Source organism: Misgurnus anguillicaudatus, chromosome 11 (genome assembly GCF_027580225.2).
Source record: "Misgurnus anguillicaudatus chromosome 11, ASM2758022v2, whole genome shotgun sequence".
Taxonomy (NCBI): Eukaryota; Metazoa; Chordata; class Actinopteri; order Cypriniformes; family Cobitidae; genus Misgurnus; species Misgurnus anguillicaudatus.
The window spans coordinates 15,928,212-15,954,055 of record NC_073347.2 but is presented as its reverse complement, the minus strand read 5'-3'; the positions used below and the strand labels follow the sequence as shown (position 1 = coordinate 15,954,055).

The 25,844-nt window shown below is 37.2% G+C and overlaps 3 protein-coding genes across 6 annotated transcripts in view; 1 reads left to right on the top strand and 2 right to left on the bottom strand.

Annotated features, from left to right (window-relative positions):
- camkmt (calmodulin-lysine N-methyltransferase) overlaps positions 1–3,745 on the bottom strand; it is a 108,278-nt gene extending 104,533 nt beyond the window's left edge. For 2 of the 3 annotated variants that reach the window (XR_008635483.2, XR_008635482.2), the window contains exons 1-3: positions 3,408–3,745; positions 3,117–3,295; positions 742–806 (exon numbers count right to left, since the gene is read on the bottom strand). Coding sequence is in view for 1 of the 3 variants with exons in the window: in XM_055171023.2 (XP_055026998.1) it covers positions 742–806; positions 3,117–3,295; positions 3,408–3,521 (358 nt within the window). In the remaining 2 variants the exon portion in view is untranslated. The remainder of the gene's footprint in view (positions 1–741; positions 807–3,116; positions 3,296–3,407) is intronic. The other variant, XM_055171023.2, reaches the window with a different exon arrangement.
- A 142-nt stretch (positions 3,746–3,887) lies between these two features.
- On the top strand, positions 3,888–15,531 carry prepl (prolyl endopeptidase like). 2 transcript variants are annotated; one of them, XM_055171019.2, is made up of 14 exons: positions 3,888–4,239; positions 4,809–4,937; positions 5,018–5,084; positions 6,029–6,241; positions 6,333–6,459; positions 6,537–6,753; positions 6,843–7,034; positions 7,853–8,059; positions 9,672–9,847; positions 9,945–10,161; positions 10,246–10,395; positions 10,474–10,600; positions 14,352–14,434; positions 15,314–15,531. In XM_055171019.2, the coding sequence occupies exons 1-14, from the start codon at positions 4,129–4,131 to the stop codon at positions 15,392–15,394; spliced, it is 2,097 nt and encodes a 698-aa protein (XP_055026994.2). In that variant the 5' UTR covers positions 3,888–4,128; the 3' UTR covers positions 15,395–15,531. The 2 variants fall into 2 exon arrangements, with proteins under 2 accessions (XP_055026994.2, XP_055026993.2); XM_055171018.2 differs by having other exon boundaries at positions 10,474–10,618.
- slc3a1 (solute carrier family 3 member 1) lies at positions 15,438–22,999 on the bottom strand. The gene is made up of 10 exons (XM_055171020.2): positions 22,504–22,999; positions 21,827–22,006; positions 21,444–21,586; positions 20,056–20,181; positions 19,743–19,862; positions 18,224–18,348; positions 17,950–18,151; positions 16,273–16,449; positions 16,046–16,171; positions 15,438–15,974 (listed from the first exon to the last, which is right to left on the bottom strand). Exons 1-10 carry the CDS (start codon positions 22,895–22,897, stop codon positions 15,549–15,551), a joined length of 2,019 nt encoding a protein of 672 aa, XP_055026995.2. The 5' UTR covers positions 22,898–22,999; the 3' UTR covers positions 15,438–15,548.
- Between the last annotated feature and the right edge of the window lie 2,845 nt (positions 23,000–25,844).

The window sequence follows — 25,844 nt, the reverse complement described above, 5'->3', positions numbered from 1 at the left end:
ATCTTTTCACTAATCCAGTAAAAGGACCAAACATTTTAAGACATATCAGTCTACATGATCCAGAAATTCAACACAGGATAAGTCAACTTCATTTACCAAAAACAGTTTCTCGGCATCAGAGATCTTTTCAACTAAAAACAAAAGTTATGCTTTAACCCAAAGCAAAAAAATTATAATAAAAAACTACAGATTTAACTACCAGTTCTTACATCATTAATACAAAGTGGTCATCCATGAGTCTCTACATAGAAAAAAAGTAAGTGTGGAAAGTCTTACATAAGTGTAAATAGCTAAACTCGTTTGAGCTGAGAGAAAAATGAATGTCCATGATACAAATTGTATTATAATCAAAATCTGTCTCATGCTAACAAAGCGACAACCCTTGTTAATACATGAAAATTTGTGAACATAAAATAGGGTATGTCAGTGATATTTTGTTAGCCACACAGGACATATACACTATTCAGAAACTCCTTATTTGATCTCATAGACAGAAGTCAATGATGTGGTTATGGCTCAAGTGTGCCTGCCTCTGGTGCTTCATGGATCTGCAGCTTGATCTAAACTTTTCTGTTCGACATACAGTAACACATATTCTGTTTGAGATTACATTAAAATGATTAAATCCAGTGACATTAAATGAACCTCCATCCATTCAGTTTCATTTACATTTGGGGTACCTTTAAATATTAGGCATCAACTGTTAATAAAAACATGGACTTGCATAGACAGGGTACTCACAGACATTTCCGGTGTTGTCAAAGCTGTTGAGCACCTCATCCACTCGAATGGGGCCAAGATTGTCTCTGAAATGTTTCATGAAGCATAATTTAGACAGTGGAAAAATATTGGTAAAAATGTGTGATCACATGTAATGACATTACACAAACCTGCTAAAAGTCAAAATGACTTCAGAAAGGTTGTTGCAAGATGTTGCAAAAAAATTAGGAAAAGGTAATGTAAGGGTAATGTACAGACAGTTAATGATTATTGTGAAATGAACCCAGACAGGATTAACATCATTGTAAAATGGTTAATGTAAAAGATAGTATTGTAGCTGGCAAGCTTATTGCACGGCTACTTGCCAGGGTTTAAAAATTAGTGAGGTCCAGGTTGGGGTGTTAAGAGTTAACAAATGCTATCCCATGTGAAAAAAAGTGCACTAAAATACACTTTCTTTAGGTACACTAAGTAAAAGTACTATTTTTGCGCACTAATGTTGTAGCTAATATACCAATTTTTTCTTTAGTAGGCCTACTTCTTAATATTAACTTAAGAACATCTTAGTGTACACTACTGTGCTATTTTGAGACACCACTCATTTCAATACACTTAAAAATGTATTTAAGTATTTCTGGTATTTACTTTTACAGGTGCACTGAAGTAATACTAAAGTAACTAACAAATGTATTTTCTAGTATTTAAGTGTAGTTGTAATATCATAATTTGTTAATACTTTACTGTTGACTAAGGGTGGATTAATTTAAATGTAACAATGCTTATTATTGTAATAATTTTAATAAATTACATGAACAAGAACTTTGCTTAGTGCTCTTATGAATGTTTTTTTAGGATGCTGCACCTAATTTGATAACTGTCAGTTTAGGTTCTGCCAGATATAAGTGCGAAAAACAAAATAAAATTAATAGGCCATAAAAGAACAAAGTAAGTTCAAACCTTATCTTTCAGAAATAAATCAAAGAAATCGCTAACAGTAACCTACACATGATCATCATTTTATAAATACCCCACAGTGTCACATGATTTGCTATAAAACACTGCGTTTAAAGATTTTTAATAATGGGATCTGGCAACACTGCAAATTCTGCACCCGGGTCAATGACGTGGCGTATCAATTCTTGTGTCCGAAGAATATTCATAATATTAAAAATGCATACATTTTTAAATGCATTTCATTACGTAACTCAACTTCCCCCTCTTTAATTACTCATGTGAGAATTTAATATAAATAATTCATCTTTAAGGAACTATTGAGCTCAAAACCCCCAAAATGTCTTTCCTGGTAACTGCTTAAAATCTAAATACAAAAGTATGACAAAAATGTAAAAAATCTAAATAAAAGTATTTAAAATTTACTTGGGCATAATTGTATTGGTGTTTTCAATGATATAGTAATAATACTAAGCTTATTTACATTTTTATGACAAAAAGACTTTTGTCCCCAAATTGTGATTTCTCTAATGTCATTCCTGGATAACAGACATCAATGACCATTTTTGGCCATAATGCATTTTGGTATGTCATGTGACATAATATTGTATCAAGAAGAAGACCCTGAAGAAGCACCAGAACATGTGCAAAGATCAGTAAGTGTCTCTTAAAATGTTGATATTTTTACCTTTTCGGTCACTGGTGCACTTTGTAGTAATATCATGTGTCCTTTTGGATAACACTAATAAAACATTTATAATGTTTTTATATTAAAAAAGTATAAAAAGGTAAAAGTAACATGATCATTCTCCAAAGTTACAAAATCTTGTACTATACCCTTACATGGGGCCGCTTCCAAGTATAAGGGGCTTTTCTTGTCATAAATGCTTGGATAACACACCTGCGTCTCCATTTAAAAATAATGGCTAGTGCGGGGGCTTCCATATATGTAAACATCCATCGCCATGATTTTTAGAACGACTTGTCGCGTGAGGGAAAAAAATATGTTTTAGATGCATAATATTGGTTAATAGTAACGCAGTCATTTAGCCTTTTTTATCAACATTTACAAAATATCTTAAAGGTTTTGCAAAAAAAACAGGAAACCAGGCTACAGTCTGGAATCTGATGTGAAGCTAAAGTGCCAATGATATCATAAAAATCATGATCCATATTGGCAGAAATGAGAGACTGTAAAAGTATGCATGCTTATATCTTTAGAACATTATTGTTGTATTGGAGCACAATAGTTTATAGATATCCTAAAAAGGTTCATGCTTAAAGCCAAAAAAACTTCCAATTCGTTTTATGGTTACTTTAATAGACCTCACTGACCAATCAAAATCAAGTATTCCTGAAATCATGAAACATACATACATCGATTTGATTCTACATGAGGAAAAAGAGGAAAATGTAAGTTCTCGAGAGACTAACGCTTCACACACCTAAGTAAGGCACTGTACTGAGGAAAGATTGCACTTCTGTACTCGACCCACTGGCCATCTGCTGGGTCACCCGTGTCTGAGGGAGTGATCCTGCTCCTGGAGAACAGGTTAAAGGTGGAGAATCGGCGCACGGACACCTGCTGAACATCACAACTGTCCAGTTGTTTCTGCTTTAAAACCTATTACGGAAAAAACACCTCCATATGAATCCACATGTCAATGCATGTTATATCACTGTATTAACGCTCATTTTAAAGAAATGTCTGATCAAACAAGCATTTAACCCTTTACCTGTCGCAGAAGAGCCCATCGTGCACGTGCCACATCGGTTCCACAGTGAGACTCTTGGGGATTATTCGCGTGCATTTCTTTCGCAGACGAGGCAGGATTTTTTAAATTATTCATACCTACAGCAACCTGTTTGGTTTTGTTGATGCTAAGATAAGTTATCACCGCATAAATGAAACGACATCGATGTGCAAAGTCAAAGTTAAGGCTGTTTTGGCATTTGTTCTGCGAATTCGACTAGAGTCTATCATTAAATTTAACGACGTTTTTACCAATTCGCCGGTATGCAGTGGTTTCTGTTGCTTAGTAATAAAATCGCATGCTACTTCCGTACATCTCTATCTCCAATCGAGGAAATCCAATCGCTTGGAGAGTCATCGAACATTGTAGTCTACGCGCTATCATCCAGGATTTTTGATTCGATTGATCACGCCTGACTATATGTCATATTCTTGCGCCGTTTGTGAATGCGCTTCAAAATAAACAGAAGAGGTGTTGCGCAGACTGCCCTAGCTTTGACATCAAATTTCGCGAGAGTGATTTGAAAGGTATGCTAAAGGGTTTATCTCGCGGTACTTTGATGTCATTCAGTTTACGCAGCGCCACAAGAACTCGAACACACATGGATGTGGTGGTGTGATTTTGAAAATGACAGCAACTTAATTGTGTCTTGCATGTTTTTATATCCAAAGTAAAAGTGAAATGATATTAATTAACACGTTAAATGACTCTGATCAGTTCCGCGTGTCTGTTGCTGCGATCAGTTTCACGCTATGTACATCAGGCGAACCATAAATGCCCATGTGTTCTGTCAACATCACGTCTTTACACTGGGGTAAGACCAGGTTTTTGGATCCATCTGTGGATATGTACTGCTCTCAACTTTTAGCCTTCTTTCTCACTCAAAGAATCAATCATCAATCATGTGGATTATGGCGGTATAATTTAAACCCTAGTACTAGAAAAAATTCTAGATAACAGTGGACCTTACCATAGTAAATATTACAATTTACTTACCACAGCATTTAGTACAGGTATCAATTCACTATAGTTAAAAAATACTATAGTATACATTAACAAAGTATAGTAATTATTACAGTATAATATACTACAGCATAGGCTAGCCTACTAAGTTACAATTTACTGTCGTAATTACTAAATACGTGTATACAACACAATTTTTTTATGCGGGTATTAAAAGACTTATTCTAATCTTATAAGGGAGTACATTTACAATACGTCTACTTACCCAACAAGTTGGTAACTGCATATTTTTGTTGTGGGTTTGGTTTAGGTTCAGGACTGCAATTGGGGTGTCATGAATGTCAATTGCACTATAAAGACAGTAAACATGCCTTTGATTTTAATATAACAGATCTTACTGAGTGGATCTCTGTCATTTAGGGAACTTCAAAGACCACAGCAAAGCAGTCCAAAGCCCAACTTCGAAAATTCAAAGTTGAAGAGAAGCTTTTTAGAAGAAGATTGCGATCATTTCATCAGAGGTTTGCTGATGTGCCGGAGAAAACCACAGTAAGTTATTACTTATATATGTTAAATCGTTTTGACAAAATAGTTTTGTTGAGTCAGCATTAACTCACAATTATCTCAAGTTTCAGGGACAAAATCACATATACTTTGAAGATGGCAAAGGAATCTACAGATCAGCCCTGGGACATGGTAAATTCTGCACTTTTCAAACAAGAAAACATTTACATTTTTGTCTCTATTAAAAATCTCACATGTTAAATGTTTAAATATACAGTAGTCTGTGCAAAAGTCCTAGGCCACCATGCTACCATTAGATTTGTTGTTTTTGCAATGTTACAGTGATCATATATAATTATTTCTCAGTCTCTTTACTAGAATACAATACATCCAGAAAATACAGGAAATGTGTATGTAGTATTAAAAACAGTATAAAAGTATAAGCTGAAGTGTCAAGTATTTAAGGTAAACTCCCCTTCCACTTGAGCAATAGCAGGCAGCTGCAGGATCTCTTAAACCTAAATAAAATTAAATCCTAATTTCTAATTCTAATCGAATGACTTCAGGACTTCAGTCTCCTCAAAAAAGCTCAAGATGTGTTTCGTGCCAAGAAAAGTCACACTAAATACTGACTGATTTAGTTCTGAATTGTTTTTGTACATATTTCCTGTATTTTCTGTCTGTATCTTAAAAAAGAGTGAAAAATGGTGGCTTAAGATTTTTGCACAGTACTGTATATATTTTAAATTGTCAAGGATAGACGGTTTCAGCAGTAACAACATAAACAAGCGGCTGTCTTGGTCCGCACGTAACTTCCGGTAAACTCAGCGAAGAATAAATAACAACAAAGTTCTTTAAACGTAGTTTATTTATATAACAAACAAAAAACAACACATAGATTACCTAGGAAACCAAAACATTTGTTATTTTCGACGAGGCATTTGTTCAAGAGATCAGTTTAGCAACTAGTCAGACCATAAAAAAACGAAACCGGAAGTAAAGTTTGGATCCAGACGTGTAAAGCGTCAGCGCACCTGCGTCCGATGAAACCATCTATAGGTATAGTCTATGTTTATTATTGGAGTTCCAAGTGGAAACAAAACAACAAAGTAAATAAATGACATGAATGTGCCCAGATGATGAGGAGATGGTGGAGGTCTTCTCTGCTTATTGGGGAGGAGATGAATATGGAACGATCCAGAAGATCAGAGTATCTCCCTCAGAGAGCATGCTAGCAGCCACTGTGAAGAAAGACCATCATGAGGAGACCAGATGTGTGTTGGTTCATCTAGGGGGAATTTCCCTTTCTCAGAAAGTCCTGCTGGTTTTAGACAATGTTATTAGTTTTGGTAAGTCATAGAGACTTGTGCATTATACTGTACTTGGTTCTTGAATCTGTTCTTAACTAAGTTTTCTTTTTTTAAACTTCCTCTCATGAAGAATGGGCCACAGATGATGTCCTGTTCTACAGCACACAGGAGTCTCTTAAGAGCCTGCATGTTTTTCGTCTTCATCTCAGTGATACCGGTGTCCAGACTGACCTTGTTTATGAAGAAAAAGATCCAGAGTAGGACCAAAGTCCAATTGTTTTTGGTTAAGTGTTCTGTTTGACAGCATTATTGTAGTTTTGTATCCCCTCTGCAGGTTCTTTGTGGAAGTCAGTCATACCAGAGATCAAAGACTGGTCACAATAAACTGTAACAGTAAGAGTAGTTCTGAAGTCTGGTTTATTGACAGCAAGGCTCCATTTTTGTCGCCCACCCTCATCCAGTCCCGTCAACCTGGTCTACTGTATTTCGTGGAGCACTCGGATGACCATCTGTTTATCCTTGCTAACACTGGAAAAGGACAGGAGTATCAGGTAAAATCCCATCTCACATCATGCTTGACTTCTATACACAACGTAACTTCAGAAGAGGCAAATGTATTATGTATTTTGTCTTGTTTAAGGTCCTCAGGGCACCTGTAGCTTCTCCGTCCATGCCACACTGGGTGCCGTTGTTCAGGCCTGTTCCAGGAACAGTCATTAAAGATATGGAGCTGCTTCAGGATCACTGTGTGTTCACCCTGAAAGATTCACAATGTGGACTTCAGATTCAGATCCTTTCCTTAAAAGAGCCCTATCAATTAAAAACGCTGCAGGTATGAACAAGGAAGAGTGTTAAAACATGATACATGTCCTTATTCAGAACCAATCACTGGATAGATTTTTTTTACACTGATTCTTGAGTACTGAAACAAAATGGGCTATAAAAAATTATACATATTTTAATTTACATACCCCTGGTTTATGGAAGGTAATTGCAGCCAATTTGAAATTAATTAATTAATAAAATAAAATCCTGAAGTATTTACATTAAATTAAATTAATTCATTTTTAAGGTGATAATGCATCTTTCCTGCCAAATTGAAAAATAAAAGGCAGATGATGATTTGACATTTTATTTTCAATACAATCTCGAGGCAAGACCAATATTAAAATTTAAAGGCAAATTTAAAAAGGATTTTCTAAAAAGATTTTTTAAAATGTTTTTTATTCATGCCCAAGCAATAATATTGACAAAATTAAAATGTAAAGTTTAGTTTTAATTTTATGTTCTTTTTTATTTACTGGTTTTCATTTTCAACATGCAAATTCAATGTTAATCAGTGGGTGGGGTTTGGCTGAAGGAGTGTTGCCAACTTAGCGACTTTATTGCTACATTTAGCGACTTTTAGAGCCATTTAGACAAACCTAGTAGCAACTGTTTGGATAATTCTTAGCTTCACATCTGTACAGATGGTACAGATAAATCACTCACGCTTGCCGCCTCTTCCACATCTGGTGTGAACACACAGTCAGAAATTAGTGATTTAATTCATTTCTTCTGGTTAAAAAGTCAAATTTGCACTTTCCTATATACTTTTAAGTAGATGAAATACCCTTTCTAAATCATTTAGTTTTTCTATTTTCATCCCAGCTTCCCCAGTGGGCATGTGATCTATCGCCAGAGCGTGTAGGGACCTTGGACGAAGGGTCATTTGGTTTTCTCCTCTCCTCTCCAGTGCACCCACCCGTACGCTACCTCTGCTCCCCCAGGGCACAGCGGCTCTACGTAACAGAGGACAACACCCAGTATATCTCCCTTTCTGAATATAACACAACACGCCTGCAAGCGACCAGCCAGGTGTGAGTCATTTTCAGCAAAAACAGATTCATCAGAACTCATACTATTTACAGCACAACCATTTTAACACATGACAGCACATATTTTCATTTACAGCCATATAGCAGTCAGCAACACATTCACCATGATGAACACCATTTTGAAATGAAGTGACCACTTTATTATAATCTAATTTTGTCTCACAACCTAATTTTTGAAGGAGGAGTAATTTTGACATGAACTTGCTCAACCAATAAGGATATCAAGGTTATATTTTTTACTAAATGTTCTTCACATTATGTAGGATGATTTTATGTAGAAAACAAAAATTACTTAACTGGATTTCTACAGGCAGCATCACATGCTATACACTCACCTAAAGGATTATTAGAAACACCATACTAATACTGTGTTTGACCCCCTTTCGCCTTCAGAACTGCCTTAATTCTACATGGCATTGATTCAACAAGGTGCTGAAAGCATTCTTTAGAAATGTTGGCCCATATTGACAGGATAGCATCTTACAGTTAATGGAGGTTCGTGGAATGCACATCCAGGGCACGAAGATCCCGTTCCACCACATCCCAAAGATGCTCTATTGGGTTGAGATCTGGTGACTGTGGGGACCATTTCAGTACAGTGAACTCATTGTCATGTTCAAGAAACCAATTTGAAATGATTTGAGCTTTGTGACATGGTGCATTATCCTGCTGGAAGTAGCCATCAGAGGATGGGTACATGGTGGTCATAAAGGGATGGACATGGTCTGAACAATGCTCAGGTAGGCTGTGGCATTTAAACGATGCCCAATTGGCACTAAGGGGCCTAAAGTGTGCCAAGAAAACATCCCCCACACCATTACACCACCACCACCAGCCTCCACAGTGGTAACAAGGCTTGATGGATCCATGTTCTCATTCTGTTTACACCAAATTCTGACTCAACCATCTGAATGTCTCAACAGAATCAAGACTCATTAGACCAAGCAGCATTTTTCCAGTTTTCAACAGTCCAATTTTGGTGAGCTCGTGCAAATTGTAGCCTCTTTTTCCTATTTGTAGGGAGATGAGTGGTACCCGGTGGGGTCTTCTGCTGTTGTAGCCCATCCGCCTCAAGGTTGTGCGTGTTGTGGCTTCACAAATGCTTTGCTGCATACCTCTGTTGTAACGAGTGGTTATTTCAGTCAAAGTTGCTCTTCTATCAGCTTGAATCAGTCGGCCCATTCTCCTCTGACCTCTAGCATCAACAAGGCATTTTCGCCCACAGTACCGGCGCATAATGGATGTTTTACCCTTTTCACACCATTCTTTGTAAACCCTAGAAATGGTTGTGTGTGAAAATCGCAGTAACTGAGCAGATTGTGAAATACTCAGACCGGCCCGTCTGGCACCAATACCATGCCCAAAATTGCTTAAATCACCTTTCTTTCCCATTCTGACATTCAGTTTGGAGTTCAGGAGATGGTCTTGACCAGGACCACACCCCTAAATGCATTGAAGCAACTGCCATGTGATTGGTTGATTAGATAACTGCATTAATGAGAAATTGAACAGGTGTTCCTAATAATCCTTTATGTAAGTGTATAACTGTAGCACATGAGATCCATAACCTTTTATAATATTTGTGTTTTTAGGATGGAACTATGGTGCCGTTGACTCTTTTTCACATGCCTGCATTAACTGAGCTGAGTAAAGCTCCAGTGCTTCTGCATGTATATGGAGCTTATGGTATAGACCTCAACATGACCTTTAGTCCTGAGAAGAGACTGCTGCTGGAGGACGGCTGGGCTCTGGCCTACTGCCATGTAAGGTACCGAACTCTTGAATACTAATGCCAGCATTTTAACAGCACAAAACCATGTTTGCACAATACCCAAGTTTTTGGGTTTCTGTTGCTGTCTGTCTAGGGGCGGTGGTGAATGTGGTCTAGCTTGGCACAGGTCAGGTTCTTTGCTGCAAAAGCAGAGGGGAGTGCAAGATCTTGCTGCTTGCATTCAGACGCTTCATCGCTTAGGAGTGTCTCAGCCCAATTTGACTGCCCTCACTGCTCGCAGCGCCGGAGCCGTCTTAGCGGGGGCACTGTGCAACCAAAACTCGCAGCTTCTGAGAGCTGTTATTTTACAGGTGGATCTTAAATGCATCAATGCATACATATTCCCTAACGCTTTTTCATTTATTGAGATTAAATGAAGCTGCAATTCTTGGCAGGCACCTTTTCTGGATATACTGGGCACTATGCAAGACCCTTCTCTTCCACTTACTATAGAGGAGAGGGGAGAGTGGGGTGACCCCCTTTTAAGCCCAGAGCACAGGGACAACATTGCCTCTTACTGCCCCTGTCACAACATCACACCTCAGGTAAATCACTGTAAGATCACATAATCTATGTGTCTGAGTCATGCAGCAAATACAGTAAGGATTGTATGTTATTTCCAGCTTTATCCATCCATGCTGATCACAGCATACTCAGAAGATCGCAGAGTTCCTTTATCAGGGGTTATGAATTATGTGGAAAGACTGAAGAAAGCTATTTACGTGTATACTTCTGGAGCTGGCGCTAATAGTGAGTGTATATGTCTTTGTTCTATGTGTAATCCACTTAAGTTAACTTAAAGGTGCCATAGAATGTAAAACTGTATTTACCTAGGCATAGATAAATAATAAGAGTTCTGTAGATGGTAATGACATATGGAAATGTGTGAAGTATAATGGAGATGAACTTAGAAGGTCACTGGTCGAAATCCCAGCCGTGGATTAAGAGAAGCACTTATACTCTCCCCACAGGAGAGGAAAGCACTGATCTGGAACCAGGGGATTTGCAGAGCGATTCCTCTCCGTATCAACCTGAGGTCACCTTGTGTGCGAGCTGCTCTGTGAGATACGCTGTCAGCACATCTTAGTCCCGACTCCCTCTGCTTCTGTGCAGCATTAATAAAATCAGCATTATACACGCACACAGATGTTTACAGACACCTCATCTAACACCCAACACATGTAACAGAATAAAAAACGAACGATTCCCTCTAATCTCCACACAAAATAAAATGCTGATCAGGCATGCTGCCAGCTCGGACGATTAACATGTTTATGAGATAATGAATCAGGCAGGGAGATAAGAAACAATACACCGGGCTGTGCCAAGGTCAGGAGACGGCTTCTGAAACGTGGACCAGAGAAGAAGAGGAATAGAGAGAGACGCCTGTGGCCGTGCTGCAGATAAGAGGCAAATGACAGAGTTTTAAGGATTAGGCATGTGATTTTTGCACTCGGCTTCACTTTAGAAAGATTTCATTACCATGGGGAAAAAGCCTGCCAGGCACAATAGTGGGCTAAGACTACCTACTGAACATGGTAGCATTCACTTGTCTTTTCATTTAAAGATCACCGATCGTCCGATTTACAATTTTACATTTCCTTCAGTGTGTATTAGTACATGTTAACGATATGCAAAAGGTACAAACCCCAAAGTAAACGATGACGCGAGTTATCGTCTCCAACGCAAATCTTTTTTCTTGGACTACAACAAACACACGGATTGTAGGCAACAGTTTACTTCCTGGGATTGCTGATGTAGACAAGACCGACATTATCATAATTCCTTCCGCTTCGGACTCACAGCCTGTAAATTAACTCCTGTAAGCATTGCATTGTGAGCAAATCTTTCAAACATTGTAAGGAGCGTCACATTTCCTGCTGACGTCAGAGGGATTCAGACCAACCACAAAGTACAGATTACATGGCCAATCAGGAACGCAGCGCTTTTCAGATCGATGAGTTTGAGGACAGCAGGGTATCTGGACATTGACCTTAAAGCAACACCAAAGTTTTTTTTACCTTAAAATAACGTTTCCAAAAAAGTTTCAGTCGTTCATTCACTCCAAACAGGGTGAACAGCACTTTCACATTCGCTTTGCAGCCCTCTATCGGCCAAAACCGCACTAAAGAAGTTTCCAACCGTCGGGTCGTGGTCCTGTAGTTCGAGTGAAAACTACAAAAACTTGCTTTACGGCAGACCTACAATCAAATCAAAGCCAGCTTTGCTGCAGTATTTACGACAGTGGGTAATGGACAATTATGCTTCTAACCTGTAGGGGGAGCAAAGAGCAAAAACTCTTTAGTGTTGCTTTAAAGTGCTGCATATGCATTACGATGGAGAGCAAATAAACCTGATTACCGGTATGTTTGAAGAGTGCAAGTTTAGTTGTACCTGTTGATAACCCTGTGATAAATACAAAAAAAAAAACGATTTAATGGTTCAACTTAAAGTTCCCTGGTTGCCTTAAAATTTTGATTTAATTTAACTTCAAAATGTTAGTTAACTGAAAAAGTGACTGTATAAATTGTTGTCAACTAATATTTTTAGGTTGAATAACCATAAAATTTTAAGGGCACCAAATAACTTAACCAACTTTTATTTACAGTATTTAATTTTGATTGATGGAAATGTTTGTCACCAAGATCCATTTGTGGATTCCTAATATATATATATATATATATATATATATATATATATATATATATATATATATATATATAATTTTTTTTTTTTTCATTCAATTGGTTAGGTTAACAACACTTCTACAGCATTTATTACTAGTTCATGTTAATTGCAGCATTAACTAATACAATTTTGAAATCAAAAGTTGTAACTATTGTACTACTTTTAATGGAATACTCCACTTTCTAAAAAATATCAAGATAATTTACTCACCACCATGTCATCCAAAATGTTGATATCTTTCTTTGTTCAGTCGAGAAGAAATTAAGTTTTTTTAGGACAAAAATCCAAGATTTTTTTTTCAATTTAATAGACTTTATTGGACCCCAACACTTAAAGGCAGGATAGGCAGGAATTATCTAAAAACTTTTTTACAAATTTGTTTAAACTGTCTTTATATACCAATACATAAGTAAAATGTAAGTACTCTGAAAAAGAGAGTATAAAACTTGAGTGTCTGTAGACCTCTCATGACTGTTTTAAACACAGCTCATTTTTCCAACCTGTTTTTAGCTTTGTCTTATAAATATAACTAGCTCGTTTTTTACCGAATCAAACAAAATATATTTTAAACTTTACCAGTATCGATATGCTAGCTTAATAGTGAGTACTTAAAGCTATCGTATTTGTTTATATTCATAGTGATAAAGTTAGGTGTGTTATTACATGTGATTCTGACATGATTTTACTACATGCACCGCGCTCCTTCCTCTCCACTCGTCTGAGGTAAATGTTTCTCCCAGCAGAGGGGTCGGTGTTGCGTGTTCATGTGTTCTGGGGGCGTGGCTTTAGAAGAAACCCAGAAGGGAGGGGTGGAGTGAACGGAAGAATGAGCTGAGAGAGAGAGGTCTACAGACGCTCGATTTTTATACTCTCTTTTTCAGAGTACTTACATTTTAATTATGTATTGGTATATAAAGACAGTTTAAACAAATTTGTAAAAAAGTTTTTTTTAGATAATTCCTGCCTATCCTGCCTTTAACAGTTTTAATGCAGTTTAAAATTGCAGTTTCAACGCAGCTTCACAGGGCTCTGAACGATCCCAAACGAGGCATAAGGGTCTAATCTATCAAAATGATTGTCATTTTCAACAAGAAAAATGAAAAATATGCACTTTTAAACCACAACTTCTCGTCTTGCACCAGCCGTGACGCGCTAGCGCGACCTCACATAATGTGTAAGCACATCGAAAGGTCACGCATGACATATGCAAAACTATCGCCCCCCTGTTTACAAGTGTGGAGAAAGAGGACCGTTCCGACGTTGTTGTATGTGGAATGATACTAATTAATGTCTTTGTGTCAATTTGTTGTATAAAATGGTCCGCAGATGTACGCATTACGCAAGGCCGCACTGGCACGTCACGGCTGGTGCAAGACGATAAGTTTTGGTTCATTTTTCTTGTTGAAAATGACAATAGTTTTGCTAGATAAGACCCTTGTGCCCCGTTTGGGATCGTTTGGAGTCCTTTGAGGCTGCAATTTTAAACTGCATTGAAAGTGTAAACTGTTGGGGTCCAATAAAGTCCATTAAAATGAGAAAAATCCTGGAATGTTTTCATCAAAAAACTTAATTTCTTCTTGACTGAACAAAGAAAGACATCAACATTTTGGATGACATGGGGGTGAGTAAATTATAGCTTTTTTTAAGAACCTGGAATAGTCCTTTAACAAATACAATATTGCTGTGTTACCATAAAATCTATAAGATCTGTAAATATTATGGTTACTGTAAAATACATGAACTGTTTCAGTAGAGACCCGTGCCCTTTTTATAACCCATCTTTTTTATATGATCCGTATTGTTGTACCTTCAGCACATGTTCCTGTTGTCATTCTGGACATCCAGCCAGGCGCTGATCACTTTGGACCTGAGGATTTTTACCTGTCCTTAAATGAGGTGCAAAAACATTATGTTCCATAACCTTTTCATATTCTGTTATACAGATGTTACATTCAGGTCAACAACTCGAGCGAAATACCTGTGCATTCTGAATATTATAAAGCTTTAGATGTATTTTCAAGCTTATGAATATATAAACCCATTATGATCACGTAAATTGCATAACTGTAGATAGGCATGGGCCGGTTTCACGGTGCTGCGGTATTGTCGTTGCAACACTAAAATGTGTTATCTTCAAATGTCTGCATATAGAAAGAACAACTTTTCAACTGGATACAATACATTTGATCTTTAAGCAACATACAACATGCATGCCAGGTAAAAATAAAGCCTTTTCCAGACAGGGCTTATCTATTTGCATGTTTGTGCAGCCTTCATTTAAAAAAATCTTGCCCTGACATACTTTTAACATATATCTGTGCCATTGTTTTGTCTCAGTATACATACCAGTAATGTTTTTTGTATGTTATGTTTGTAAAAACTACTTTAATGTCCTAATATAAATAAGGCTTAGTCCTGGATTAATCTAAACCCGGTCCAGGAAACTGCCCCAAAATAATTACATGACTTGCATGACATGACTGATTTATTTAATTTTGCTCATACCTTGGGAACGGTATCACAGAAAATGTAGGTGTTTTGAAACCTTGACTCTTTAAAACCTCAGTATACCTTGAATCCTGTAACTGGCCCACGCCTGTAGTTGTTTTGTTCACACCTGTAGTGTTGTTAGGAGTTACATATTAACTTGTAGCAGACTCTGCTCGGGTTAGAAAGCAGTTTATAAAAAACACCTTACATATTTATAGTTTTATATAGTAATATATTTCTGTACATTCAAAATTGTTTAATTTGTTTTTAATTTTTCTCTCACAGACTGCCCAACAGTTAGCCTTTCTGTACAGAGAACTCAAACTCAACCACCAAAAAACAGAGACAAACAGGAAGGTCAAGTAATCTGACACGCAACTCCCATTAACCCCAAAAAGTGTTATTGTTATTTTTATATAAACCAAACATTGATTTTGTTACATAGATGTTTAAAAGAATGAAATCTTCAAATAAACTGACGAATAAAAACTCATATCTCTTGTTCTTCTCGAATCGTTTCTCAGCACTTATACAAAATATCAAGTGTGTCAAGATAGCAGGCTTTCTCTGAAACATAGCACTCAGATGCATGATTAAGATGAAACCTCTTATTGGTAGAATATTCCAGAAGCAATCCCTGCCCTTTAAATGTAAAAATTCTTGATTTTGAGAAGATTTTCTGGCCTATCGGAACCGTACTTAAATGCACAGTCAGGGTATCCGGCAGCTCACTAACTGAGGACAGGTCAGTTTCGGTATCTTCCCCAAAATTTAGTACCACCAAGAAGGCTTTACGGCGCCCATCCATCTCACGCAAATAGGCAAATACATTAGGATCGCTCCTGACGTAGCAGAACCAGCCTCGGCTCAGGGCGAGCTCAGAACTTCTCAGCAAACTCAGGGTACGATACTGAGAAATGATGGAATTGGGATCATCCAGTTGAACCTAGAGAGGACAGAGAATTTGGGTACTTGAACTCATAAATTCATAGTTACAGCATTCTAGAAGCAACGTACCTCCACATTGACAGTTTTGTAGTCGGGAGCTATATCGAGCCAAGTGCCGTTTTCATTGTCACTAAAGCCAGCGTTGAGTTTATCGCTCCACTGCATTGGCGTTCGCTGTGGGTCTCGACTGTTGTTCTAGATAGTTGAAATATTATAACTATACCAGTGTGACACAGTACAACACGTTGCAGTTAATCGTTACTTTTTAAAACAAACAGTGCTTGGCTTTAACTTACTGGATTGAACTTTCCAAAAGGATCCTGGATAACAGATACATTTACATTCACCATTCCAATCTCTTCTCCGTAGTATGTTGTGGGAGTTCCAGGCAGGGTTAACAACATCATGTTTATAGCATGTATATATTCTCTTCCAGCACTCGAGGCTATGCGCGGCTTGTCGTGGTTTCCCACCTATGTACACAAACAAATTAATTTTTGGGGAGGAACAATGCTAGGCAATTATACTGAACACAATATGCTTTTATCATGTAACAAACGTTGAATGTACATATGGTTTATATTTAAGTCCAAAGTGTGTCATCTTTTCCATACAAAAATACTTTGTCCCATTCTTGCTTATTATCTAAAAAATGGTGTAGCCGTAGCTGTCATTAACTCTTTCACCGCCATTGACGAGATATCTCGTCAATCAAGAGAAAACGCTTCCCTGCCAATGACGAGTATTTCCGGCTTTCCGCAATACCGTTATTATTCTGCAACTTTTTAAACCGGGAAGTATTGCCCTATGGCAAGCGGCTGCATGTCCGTGTCAGTTTTAAAGATCGCTCTGAATGGGATCTCTATGAAAAGTCCGTCACAAATATGGAATTATCTCTGCTTTTTGCTCAAAATGTGGTGTTATTGCAGAAACCTGCCCATATTCAAAAGCTGATTACAAAAGAACTACTGAAGGTAGGATGAAACGTTTTTTTTGTTTGTTTGAAAGCAGAGGGTCTGTTCTTTAATTTGGTATATTGTATGTTTATATATTTAAAATTTTCTGGAAGGCATTAAACTTTTGTGAAAATCATGAAAAACGCTGGCGCTGGCTGGCAACTTCTTTAAAAACCGCTGGTGGCGAAAGAGTTAAAGGGGGCATGACATGAAAATGAGACTTTTTCCATGTTTAAGTGCTATAATTGGGTACCCAGAGCTTCTATCAACCTAGAAAATGTGAAAAAGGTCAACCCATTAACTAAGTTTTGGTAAATCATTCTCTACAAGCACATATAAAAATAGGTCGTTGAAATTTGGCCCTCTTTATGATGTCATAAGGAGCTCTTATTAGAATAATACTGCCCCCTTAATCTGCACTATCCAATCACAGCACTGCCATTTAGTGCAAAGAACAAGAGAGAGAAAAAAATTATTCACAGCACAGTTGAGTTTCAATTGCAACAAACCACCATTATTGTGATCAGTGTTTGCACTTCATCAGCTCATTTGCATTTTAAAGGACACACCCAAAAACGGCACAGTTTTGCACACACCAACAAAGTGTCAATTTTAACATGTTATAATAAATTATCTATATGGTATTTTAAGCTAAAACTTCACATATGTGCTCTGGGGACACCAATGATTTATTTGACATCTTAAAAAATGTATTGTGCTATGGCCCGTTTAAGGCGGTACCCTTTCAAAAAGTACACCTTTGCATCTAAAATGTTCATTAGTATCTCAAAGGTGCATATTGGTATCAAATGTATACATATGTGTACCTAAATGGTACATATTAAGAGGACCTTTTTAAGAGTACTGCTCCAGTGACCGCTTGGGACCATTTTTTCTGCTGGTTCAACCGGTGGTTTGAGTTAAGGCAGGGACTATACACGTGTTTGCATTTCACACTTCTGATTTAAATCTGAATAATGGCATTCTCAAAAAACAAGCTGAAGTGTAGTTGCTCACCACCCAGTTTGGCCATTTTCCCTCCGGCATGTTTGACATCCAATAATCGACCAGTTCTTTGGCTTTATTTCCCGAAAGGTCGTCAGGAAGATACAGCAAATAGAAGTTAAAGGGAAAGTCACTTTCTGTCACGTAACTTGTGCCGTAGTACCTCATGGTTTTTTCAATTTCCTCATAGTCATAACTCTCTATCACCATGAACCTGAGAGAATCAAAAAAAAAAAAAAAAGAAAATGCGGAGATTTTTGGAAAGCAATAAAGGTTTTTACAGTACCTGTGGCGACCGGGCTCTCTGCTGTAGATGTCCATCTCTACCCTCCAGTTAGTCAAGATCTCATGCAGACCCGGCTGCGAGTAAGTGTAGTCATGAAACAACTCGAATTCTGTATCCACAGTCGCCTGAAGAACATCAGACAGAGAGAGGAAATAATGTTGGTCATATAACACAACTAAAAATATATGACATGCCTAAAAAGCACCAATTAACTCTTTCCCCGCCATTGACAAGTTATCTTGTCATTAAGAGAAAACATTTGCATAAAAAAAAGTGTTTCTGAAGAATTTTTATGATTATCCACTATGGCTCCACTTCCCCAATTTATAAAAATACTGAAGCCAAAACATTATTTGCTAATTTTAAACTCTATGTACTGATAATCGTTCTGAATCTGATCTCCAACAAAGATCCTTCACAAAAATTTATTATTTCAGCTTTTTGGTAAAAAAATTATTTTAAAAGAAAATATAGATAGGATGAAACGTTTTTTCCTCGGTTTTTTTGTCTGTTTAAAATCAGAGGGTCTGCTCTTTCATTTGATATATTTGTATGTTTATATATTTGTAGAAGAAATTTTTTCTGGAAGGCATTTTGTGAAACTTGTGAAAATCACAAAAAAATGCTAGCGGGCAACTTTTCAAAAAAATGTCTGGTGGGGAATGAGTTAAAGGTGCAGTGTGTAAACTTTATGAGGATCTCTTGACAGAAGTGCAATCTAATATACATAACTATATTATCAGTGGTGTATAAAGACCTTACATAATGAACCACTATGTTTTATTACCTTAGAATGAGCCGTTTTTATCTATATGCACCACAGGTCCCCTTACATGAAAGGCGCCATTTTGAGCTGCCATGTTTCTACAGGCGGCTCAAATGGACAATGTGTTGTCTCAGACAAAGATTTGTTTGTTCTGTGATGCGACCATAGCGTCTCTGTGTGTTTTGAAATGGAGTAGTGAGTGGTGAACTGAGTCGTTGGTTGCAATTCACAACCTCACCACTAGATGCGCTAAAGTCTACACACTGCACCTTTAAATGTCACTGTGAAATACACTTTGTATGTGGCAAAATATTGAAACGATAAACACAGGACTGCTGTAATTTGTGGGGTCTGGGACAAAATTGTATGGTCGGACCCTGTGTAAAGATCCATTAGTTCCTGATTGTATGGTATTTAAATGCTTTTACATTCAGAAGACACTTTTATCCAAAAATGACTTCCAAAGCAATATATAATTGAGGGACAGAATTATTTTAATGGTGATTGACATGATGCCACATATGTCTGTAACTCGTTTTTAACTCAAATCATTTCTCTAGATTGGTTTTAGCAACAACAGACAAAAAAAGGCAACGATGTGGAGGTGCAAGACCATCAAGTCATTCCAAGACCTTGTGAAAGTCTTCAGTGGCGTTATATTCGTCTGGAATAATTAAAATGATTTGCCTGTAAAGAGATGATTTAACCTTTTTCTTGTATATTAAGTCTATGTCCAAACATTGTTTGACTTACTGGATCTTGGTCAGGATCAACCTGGGGTTCGTTTCTTAAATGTTTGGCTTCAAGCATGTGTTTCACAGCATCCATGCGGAACCCATCAACCCCTTTCTCCAGCCAGAAATGGATTATGTCCTATTAAAGAGACAGGAATCAAAGAGGGTCCATGTTTGTAGTGAAACATGATATGGTATGGTGAATATGGTATTGTAGATAACTTTCAAAGTCTGGATAAATAGTCGCTGAAACCACCCCTAAAAGTCAATTCAATCATCTTTAGTGCTGTAGTGTCGATTTTATAGTCACACAGATGTTTTATGTGCCTTACCGTCATCTCCTGTATAACTTTGGGGTTACGGAAATTGAGGTCTGGCTGTTCTTTGAGGAACTGATGGAAATAGCACTGGTTTCTCATTTCATCATATTCCCAGGAGGAATTCCCAAACACACTTACCTAACAAATCCAATAATGTGACACTATAGTCAACCAATTTACAACTATATGCAGGTTTTAAAAAATACTTTAAACATAACAAATCAAAAGGAAAAAAGCCATGAGATTGTACAAACGTTACACTGTAAAAAGTGAAAGATGGATCTACTTTAATTAAAGAACTAAGTATCAACCTAAATTTTCTCACTTTAAGTAAACAATTTAAGGTGAAAAAAACTTTTAAAAATTACTTCAATTGGTAACACGTAAAAATGTAAGCTTTTTCAACTAAACAACATTTTCACTTAAAGTTATCAATTATATATATCCCACAGGTTTTTTTCCTCCTAGGACTTTTTTCTCTAGGGGGTTTTTCAACCACGGGGAGTTAGCCGACATTGGCTTAACTTAACAACCTTTTCTATTTGTTACATTATTAATACGCTCGCTTGTAAAGTTTATTCATAGCCGCTGTATTTTCCTATTTATGTTGTCTGTCGATTTTTCTGTGTTTTCCCCTGCTTCTATTAATGTAAAGCTACTTTGAAACAATTACCAATTGTGAAAGCGCTATATAAATAAAACTGAACTGAAAATAAATGAAATAACTTTTTAACTTAATCCAAGTTTCACGTTTTACATTGTATAACACTTTATTGATGATCATTGATGATCTCTATGTGCTTGACCTGATTTTGCCAAGTGGTTGATGTCTTTAGGGCAACATATTGTATTGCCCCAAGGAAGACATTTTTGTAAATAAAACCAAAACCCCAGCCCTAAACATAACTGAACTCAGTCTGATCTCATGAGAATTCGTACATATTTTACTAGTTGGCTAATTCGTATGAATTCATACAAAGTTATTCGTGGAAAAACGTACGATTCTCATGAAAAAAAAAACAACAAAACCCAACCCCTAACTCAGCACCTAACCCCAACGTCACAGAGGTCAAGGCAAATCGTACAATAACTTATGAATGTGGTTGTATGAATTAATACGAATTCTCAAGAAATAACGTTGCTGAACCCTAAAATCTGAAGGAATGATAAGTGAAAAGCAATGCTCTAGAAGCAGCTAATCCTGGTTGTAAGCTTAAACTCTAAAATCTAATTGGTTGATTGAAATGTTGTCACGTGGTCAACATAATGTTGCCCTGAGGACATTAACCACTTGGCAAACTCAGGAGAGCTATTTCTATGTACAGCAAAAAAACAAACTGATAATGGTACAATAGCTGTCTCCATTCATTTGTTGGTATTCTAGGGATTGACGTTCATACCCAATTATTTGGAGGTTTGTCCTTTGTGCAGTTAACCCATATATAGTAATCCTTATAGGGCTCAGTGCCATTTCGGCTAAGTTGGAACCAGTTGTGTTTGTCGCTGGTGTGGTTAGGTATGTAATCCATGATCAGCTTCAAACCTGGGCCAGAGAAAATGAGTTAAAGATAATATATTCATACTGACCTGACCTTGCACAATAATGGTACAGGTTTAACACCTTTACAAGGCTTTATAAGTTAATATTTAATCATTACTTTACTCAAGAAACTCAATCCATGAGCCTTATACTGTTTAACTTTGTAGACACACATTTACATGTCCATGATGTTGACCGATTTATATCATTGATCATTTATTATAATGCATGATATATGCCTACCTTTGTCATGCATGCTTGCCAAGAGGTCATCGAAGTCCTTCATGGTTCCAAATAGAGGGTCGATTTGTCTGAAGTCTTCAACATCATACCCAAAGTCCATCATGGGAGATTTGTAGAAAGGACTGATCCAGATGGCTTTAATATTCAAGTACTCGAAATGACTCAATTTCTCCTTGATTCCTGAAGTGAACCATGACAGCATTTATTAAATGATAGAATTGACACCCTTTAATGTGTATAAATGTATAATATATTCTTCTTTGTAATCATAGTCAACCAAATCATATTGCTCTTTTCTTCTGAATATTACGGTCATTTCGAAAGGTCATTAAATGATGTGTGTAAGATAAGGTGGTTTCTTATCATCCATCATGCGTACTTCTTGTGAGCATGTTTCAAGGAAAAACAATAATGAGCCTCTAATGTACTGCTGTAAAATCTGTTTGGTACTTTATTGCATGTGCAAATGCAGTTTTGCCCATTAAGGACAATTAAACTGGAAAACAGTGCCATATGGAAAGGAGGGAAAAATAGCTTCAATGCATTTGTTTATGTCATCAATACTTATATTTTTTCTGTATACAAAAGGCATACTAACATATTTTAAAATCATTTATTAAATATACTGTTTTACCTATTTCACCTGAAAAGTTTTCCTAAAGCAAGTAAAAATTTACCTTTAAGATCTCCAACACCATCAGCATTTGAATCTTTAAATGACCGTGGATAAACCTGATAGACAGGAGACACCTGCCACCAGCTAAGGCATCGAGGTGACAGCGCCACAATCGCAATGGTCACACCGATGAGAACCAGAGTGCACAGAATGATCAGCCAAAACAAAATCTCTCGAGGGACCCGGTAGCAAGCTTGTTTGGAGTATAGCATCAGAACCTCTTTGGGCATTCCAGCGTAAGGTTTGATCTGTGTGTACGGGATCTCCTCCTGCCCGGCGACAGAGACGCCTGTGGGCTCATGATTTGGTCCATCGTGCTCCTCTTGAAAGGCTGGGTTCTGGATGCCGTCTTGTAGCTCCAGCGTGTCGATGTTCGTGATTTTGGTTAAACTCATATTGCAGTTGCTCTCTTGGTCACAGAGCACGGGAACAACTGTGAGAGCCAAACAGCAAAAGTCCTGTTAAATAGAGGCATTCACAAGTCCATAGTACACAGCTCTCCATCCCTCAGACACACAATAAAACCCCTCCCACAGGAATGCTGGCAGATCTGAGAGTAGAGATTACCAGGCCCAATCACATATACTAACTTGGCTACATATTATTGAAAAGTCAGATAACTTGAAGCTGACAATGTGACAAATTACAAGGTTTTTGACAACTGTCTATGCAGGATTTCTCCGGAATATGTTATTTTTTAAAACAATTATTCAGTAAAATTTACAGATAATAAAAATTTAAGATGCAGACATATTTAAGATAATATGTACGATTGTAAGACCTTAGCTATTTAGCTATAAGTCTCTTTTTTTGTAATGTGGAACTTTGTTACATATCTCAGATCTATTCAGGTCAATTTCATAGCTTGAATGATGTAATTCATTTATTGTTACAGATACAGCAAATGTTCACACTCATGTAGCTGATACAAATCACACACAAAACAAATAGTTTATCTGACAAGGTGTAATCTGATTAGCTGTCTTTACCCAACATAAGGGATATTTTAGTCCATATGAAAAGCAACTCATTTTTACAAGATTTTTAGTATTTAGTAGCATCAAATCTCTTAAACTTTGAAAGATGACTAATTATATATTCATAAACAAAACGGTATATTCTGCTTTGCATTCACAACCAATGAAAACAAACAAAAGTATTATATACATTTTCCTTTGTCCATTTTTATGTTGGCCTAGGCCCTATAGGGTCATATTTTTTTTGCGAACACCAAAACTTATGCGGCAATTCGTTTTCGGCATTGGAGACATCATCACGCACACTATTTTATCAATAAAAGGCCATTTGAATGCAAACAGACTACAGACAGGAAATTTCGCACACTTTTTTACGCCTACTAACTTTGTCAATAACAAAATAGTGCAAAACTTGGATGGAAACATGGCTATAGGGGATTATCACGCCGATACATAATACTTCCGCTTTCAGCTGTCTTTGTGCACATCGACTTCCGGTGGATCGTAATCCCAGTTCTGCTGGTCCAGATCGAACAGAAAAGTTATTGAGAAAGGTACGTAAAGGAACGATGGTGTTGTAGAAATGTAGTAAAGTAAAAGTACAGATAATTTGTAACGAAGTAAAAGTCAAAAGTATGCACTATAGATTCTACTTAAGTACAAATACGTAGAAAATGTATTTAAATGCGTAACAAAGTGTACTTTGTTAACTTACATTCCACCAATGCCTAACAGGATGTTAGATACTTAACCTAACTGCGCCGAAAGTGGACATGCACAAAGTTGACAAGTCCCGCCCACAAAACCCGGAAGCGTGATAAGCACCCATTCAGGGTTCCCACACCTTAACTTCAAATTTAAGGACCTTTCAAGGACTTTCCAGGTCCAGTACCCTCAAATTCAAGGACTAAATGTGGGGACACATTTCAAGTGAGAGCAAGGTTACATCGTGTTACCTTTTAAGATACATTGTTACAGTTCCCTTTTGAGGGAACTTGCGCTGCGTCACTGCTGTGACACTTTGGGGACGCCTCCAGGGGTAAGTGCGTCTGAATGTGTATATCAAATTTAACCAATGGTGAGGCTTAATGATAAAGACAGGGTGACGTGAGAGCCAGGATGTATATCGCTATCTGAAATATTGGCAAAGGCGGTGTTACAGGGATGCAGGAAGTATGGCAACGGAGACGCAGCGTCTCGTTCCCTTCTCAGGGAACAACATACGTATACATACGTAACCCGAGACGTTTTCATGTGTCAAACACAACTATCCAAAAAAGCATTTTGGTACGAATCAACAGTCGCATACAGAAGATATAAGCATTTAAAGCGAACAGTTTAGCACGTGTGCTTAAAAAGTCTCAAGGGCCTTGAATTTTCCCCCAGATTCACAAACTTTCAAGGATTTTAAGGACCCGTGGGAACCCTGCCTATTGGTCTATAAAATACTTTACATTAATACACTATCTGGTACAAAACAGCAAAGCAACACTATAAAAAAAAGATTGGTTGGTTAAACTAATGGGGCGCACACACCAAAAACGCGAATTCAACTATTTGCGTGAGTATATTACATGCAAAGTCAATGCAATGATGAGCATAGATGTGGGGAAATGCGAATGATGCGAATAGAGCGGTGCGATTCACGTTATCTTTTCACAAAATATTCAACTCAAGAAAAAAATTGCCTGACACGAAGTTAAATCCCGCAAATAATCTAGAGCAAAGAACGCAATGCTTTGCATTTGATGTGTACGCAGCATTAAACAAGCAAGCTACATGGTTCCTTAAAATTGAGTAAATTTAACTTAAAAATTTGAGTTTACTCAAAAAGTTGTCTAAGGGGTGGTTCACGTTTCACATCTTTTGTGCATGCAACCATGTTATTTTCAATGTAGACAAGCGGCAAGCATGTTCAAATAGAGAGCGACGTGCACGCTGTGCGACATGCTCTTTTAATCCAGGCGTGTTGGCACCGCAATGAATTGATTTTTAGGTTTCAGAAACACGTCAGCACCAATCAGCTTCACCATTTACGTATAAACATTGGGTCATGTAAATGAAGAGTTTCGTTGCGAAACGAGATAACTCAGTTTTTAACATTTTTGTCAAAACATGTTTATTATTATGTTATTATTTTGTTTTATGGTGCTACTTAGCTGTATTTTTTTAAGTTATGAAGGTTTAAATATTAATTGGAATGCTCAACCAAAAAACGAGATTTCTGAAAAATAAAAAATGTTTCGTTTTGCAACGTAACTCTTCAAATATTGGATCATTCCGTATTAACCGATGGAGAAACAGCTGATCACAGCTTTACAGGGATACATGGAACGAACAAACTGTGAATTTTGTCACAAATAAA

Excerpts from the sequence above, each read along its gene's own strand:
- slc3a1 (XM_055171020.2), bottom strand. The coding sequence starts at position 22,897 with ATGAGTTTAACCAAAATCACGAACATCGACACGCTGGAGCTACAAGAC. Across the intron at positions 18,349-19,742 it reads TTGATCCTGACCAAGATCCA|GCGACTGTGGATACAGAATT; the intron begins GTAAGTCAAACA and ends GATGTTCTTCAG. Across the intron at positions 16,172-16,272 it reads CTTTTGGAAAGTTCAATCCA|AACAACAGTCGAGACCCACA; the intron begins GTAAGTTAAAGC and ends TCAACTATCTAG.
- prepl (XM_055171018.2), top strand. The coding sequence starts at position 4,129 with ATGACTCTGATCAGTTCCGCGTGTCTGTTGCTGCGATCAGTTTCACGC. Across the intron at positions 8,060-9,671 it reads GCCTGCAAGCGACCAGCCAG|GATGGAACTATGGTGCCGTT; the intron begins GTGTGAGTCATT and ends TTGTGTTTTTAG. Across the intron at positions 10,619-14,351 it reads TAGTGAGTGTATATGTCTTT|CACATGTTCCTGTTGTCATT; the intron begins GTTCTATGTGTA and ends TTGTACCTTCAG.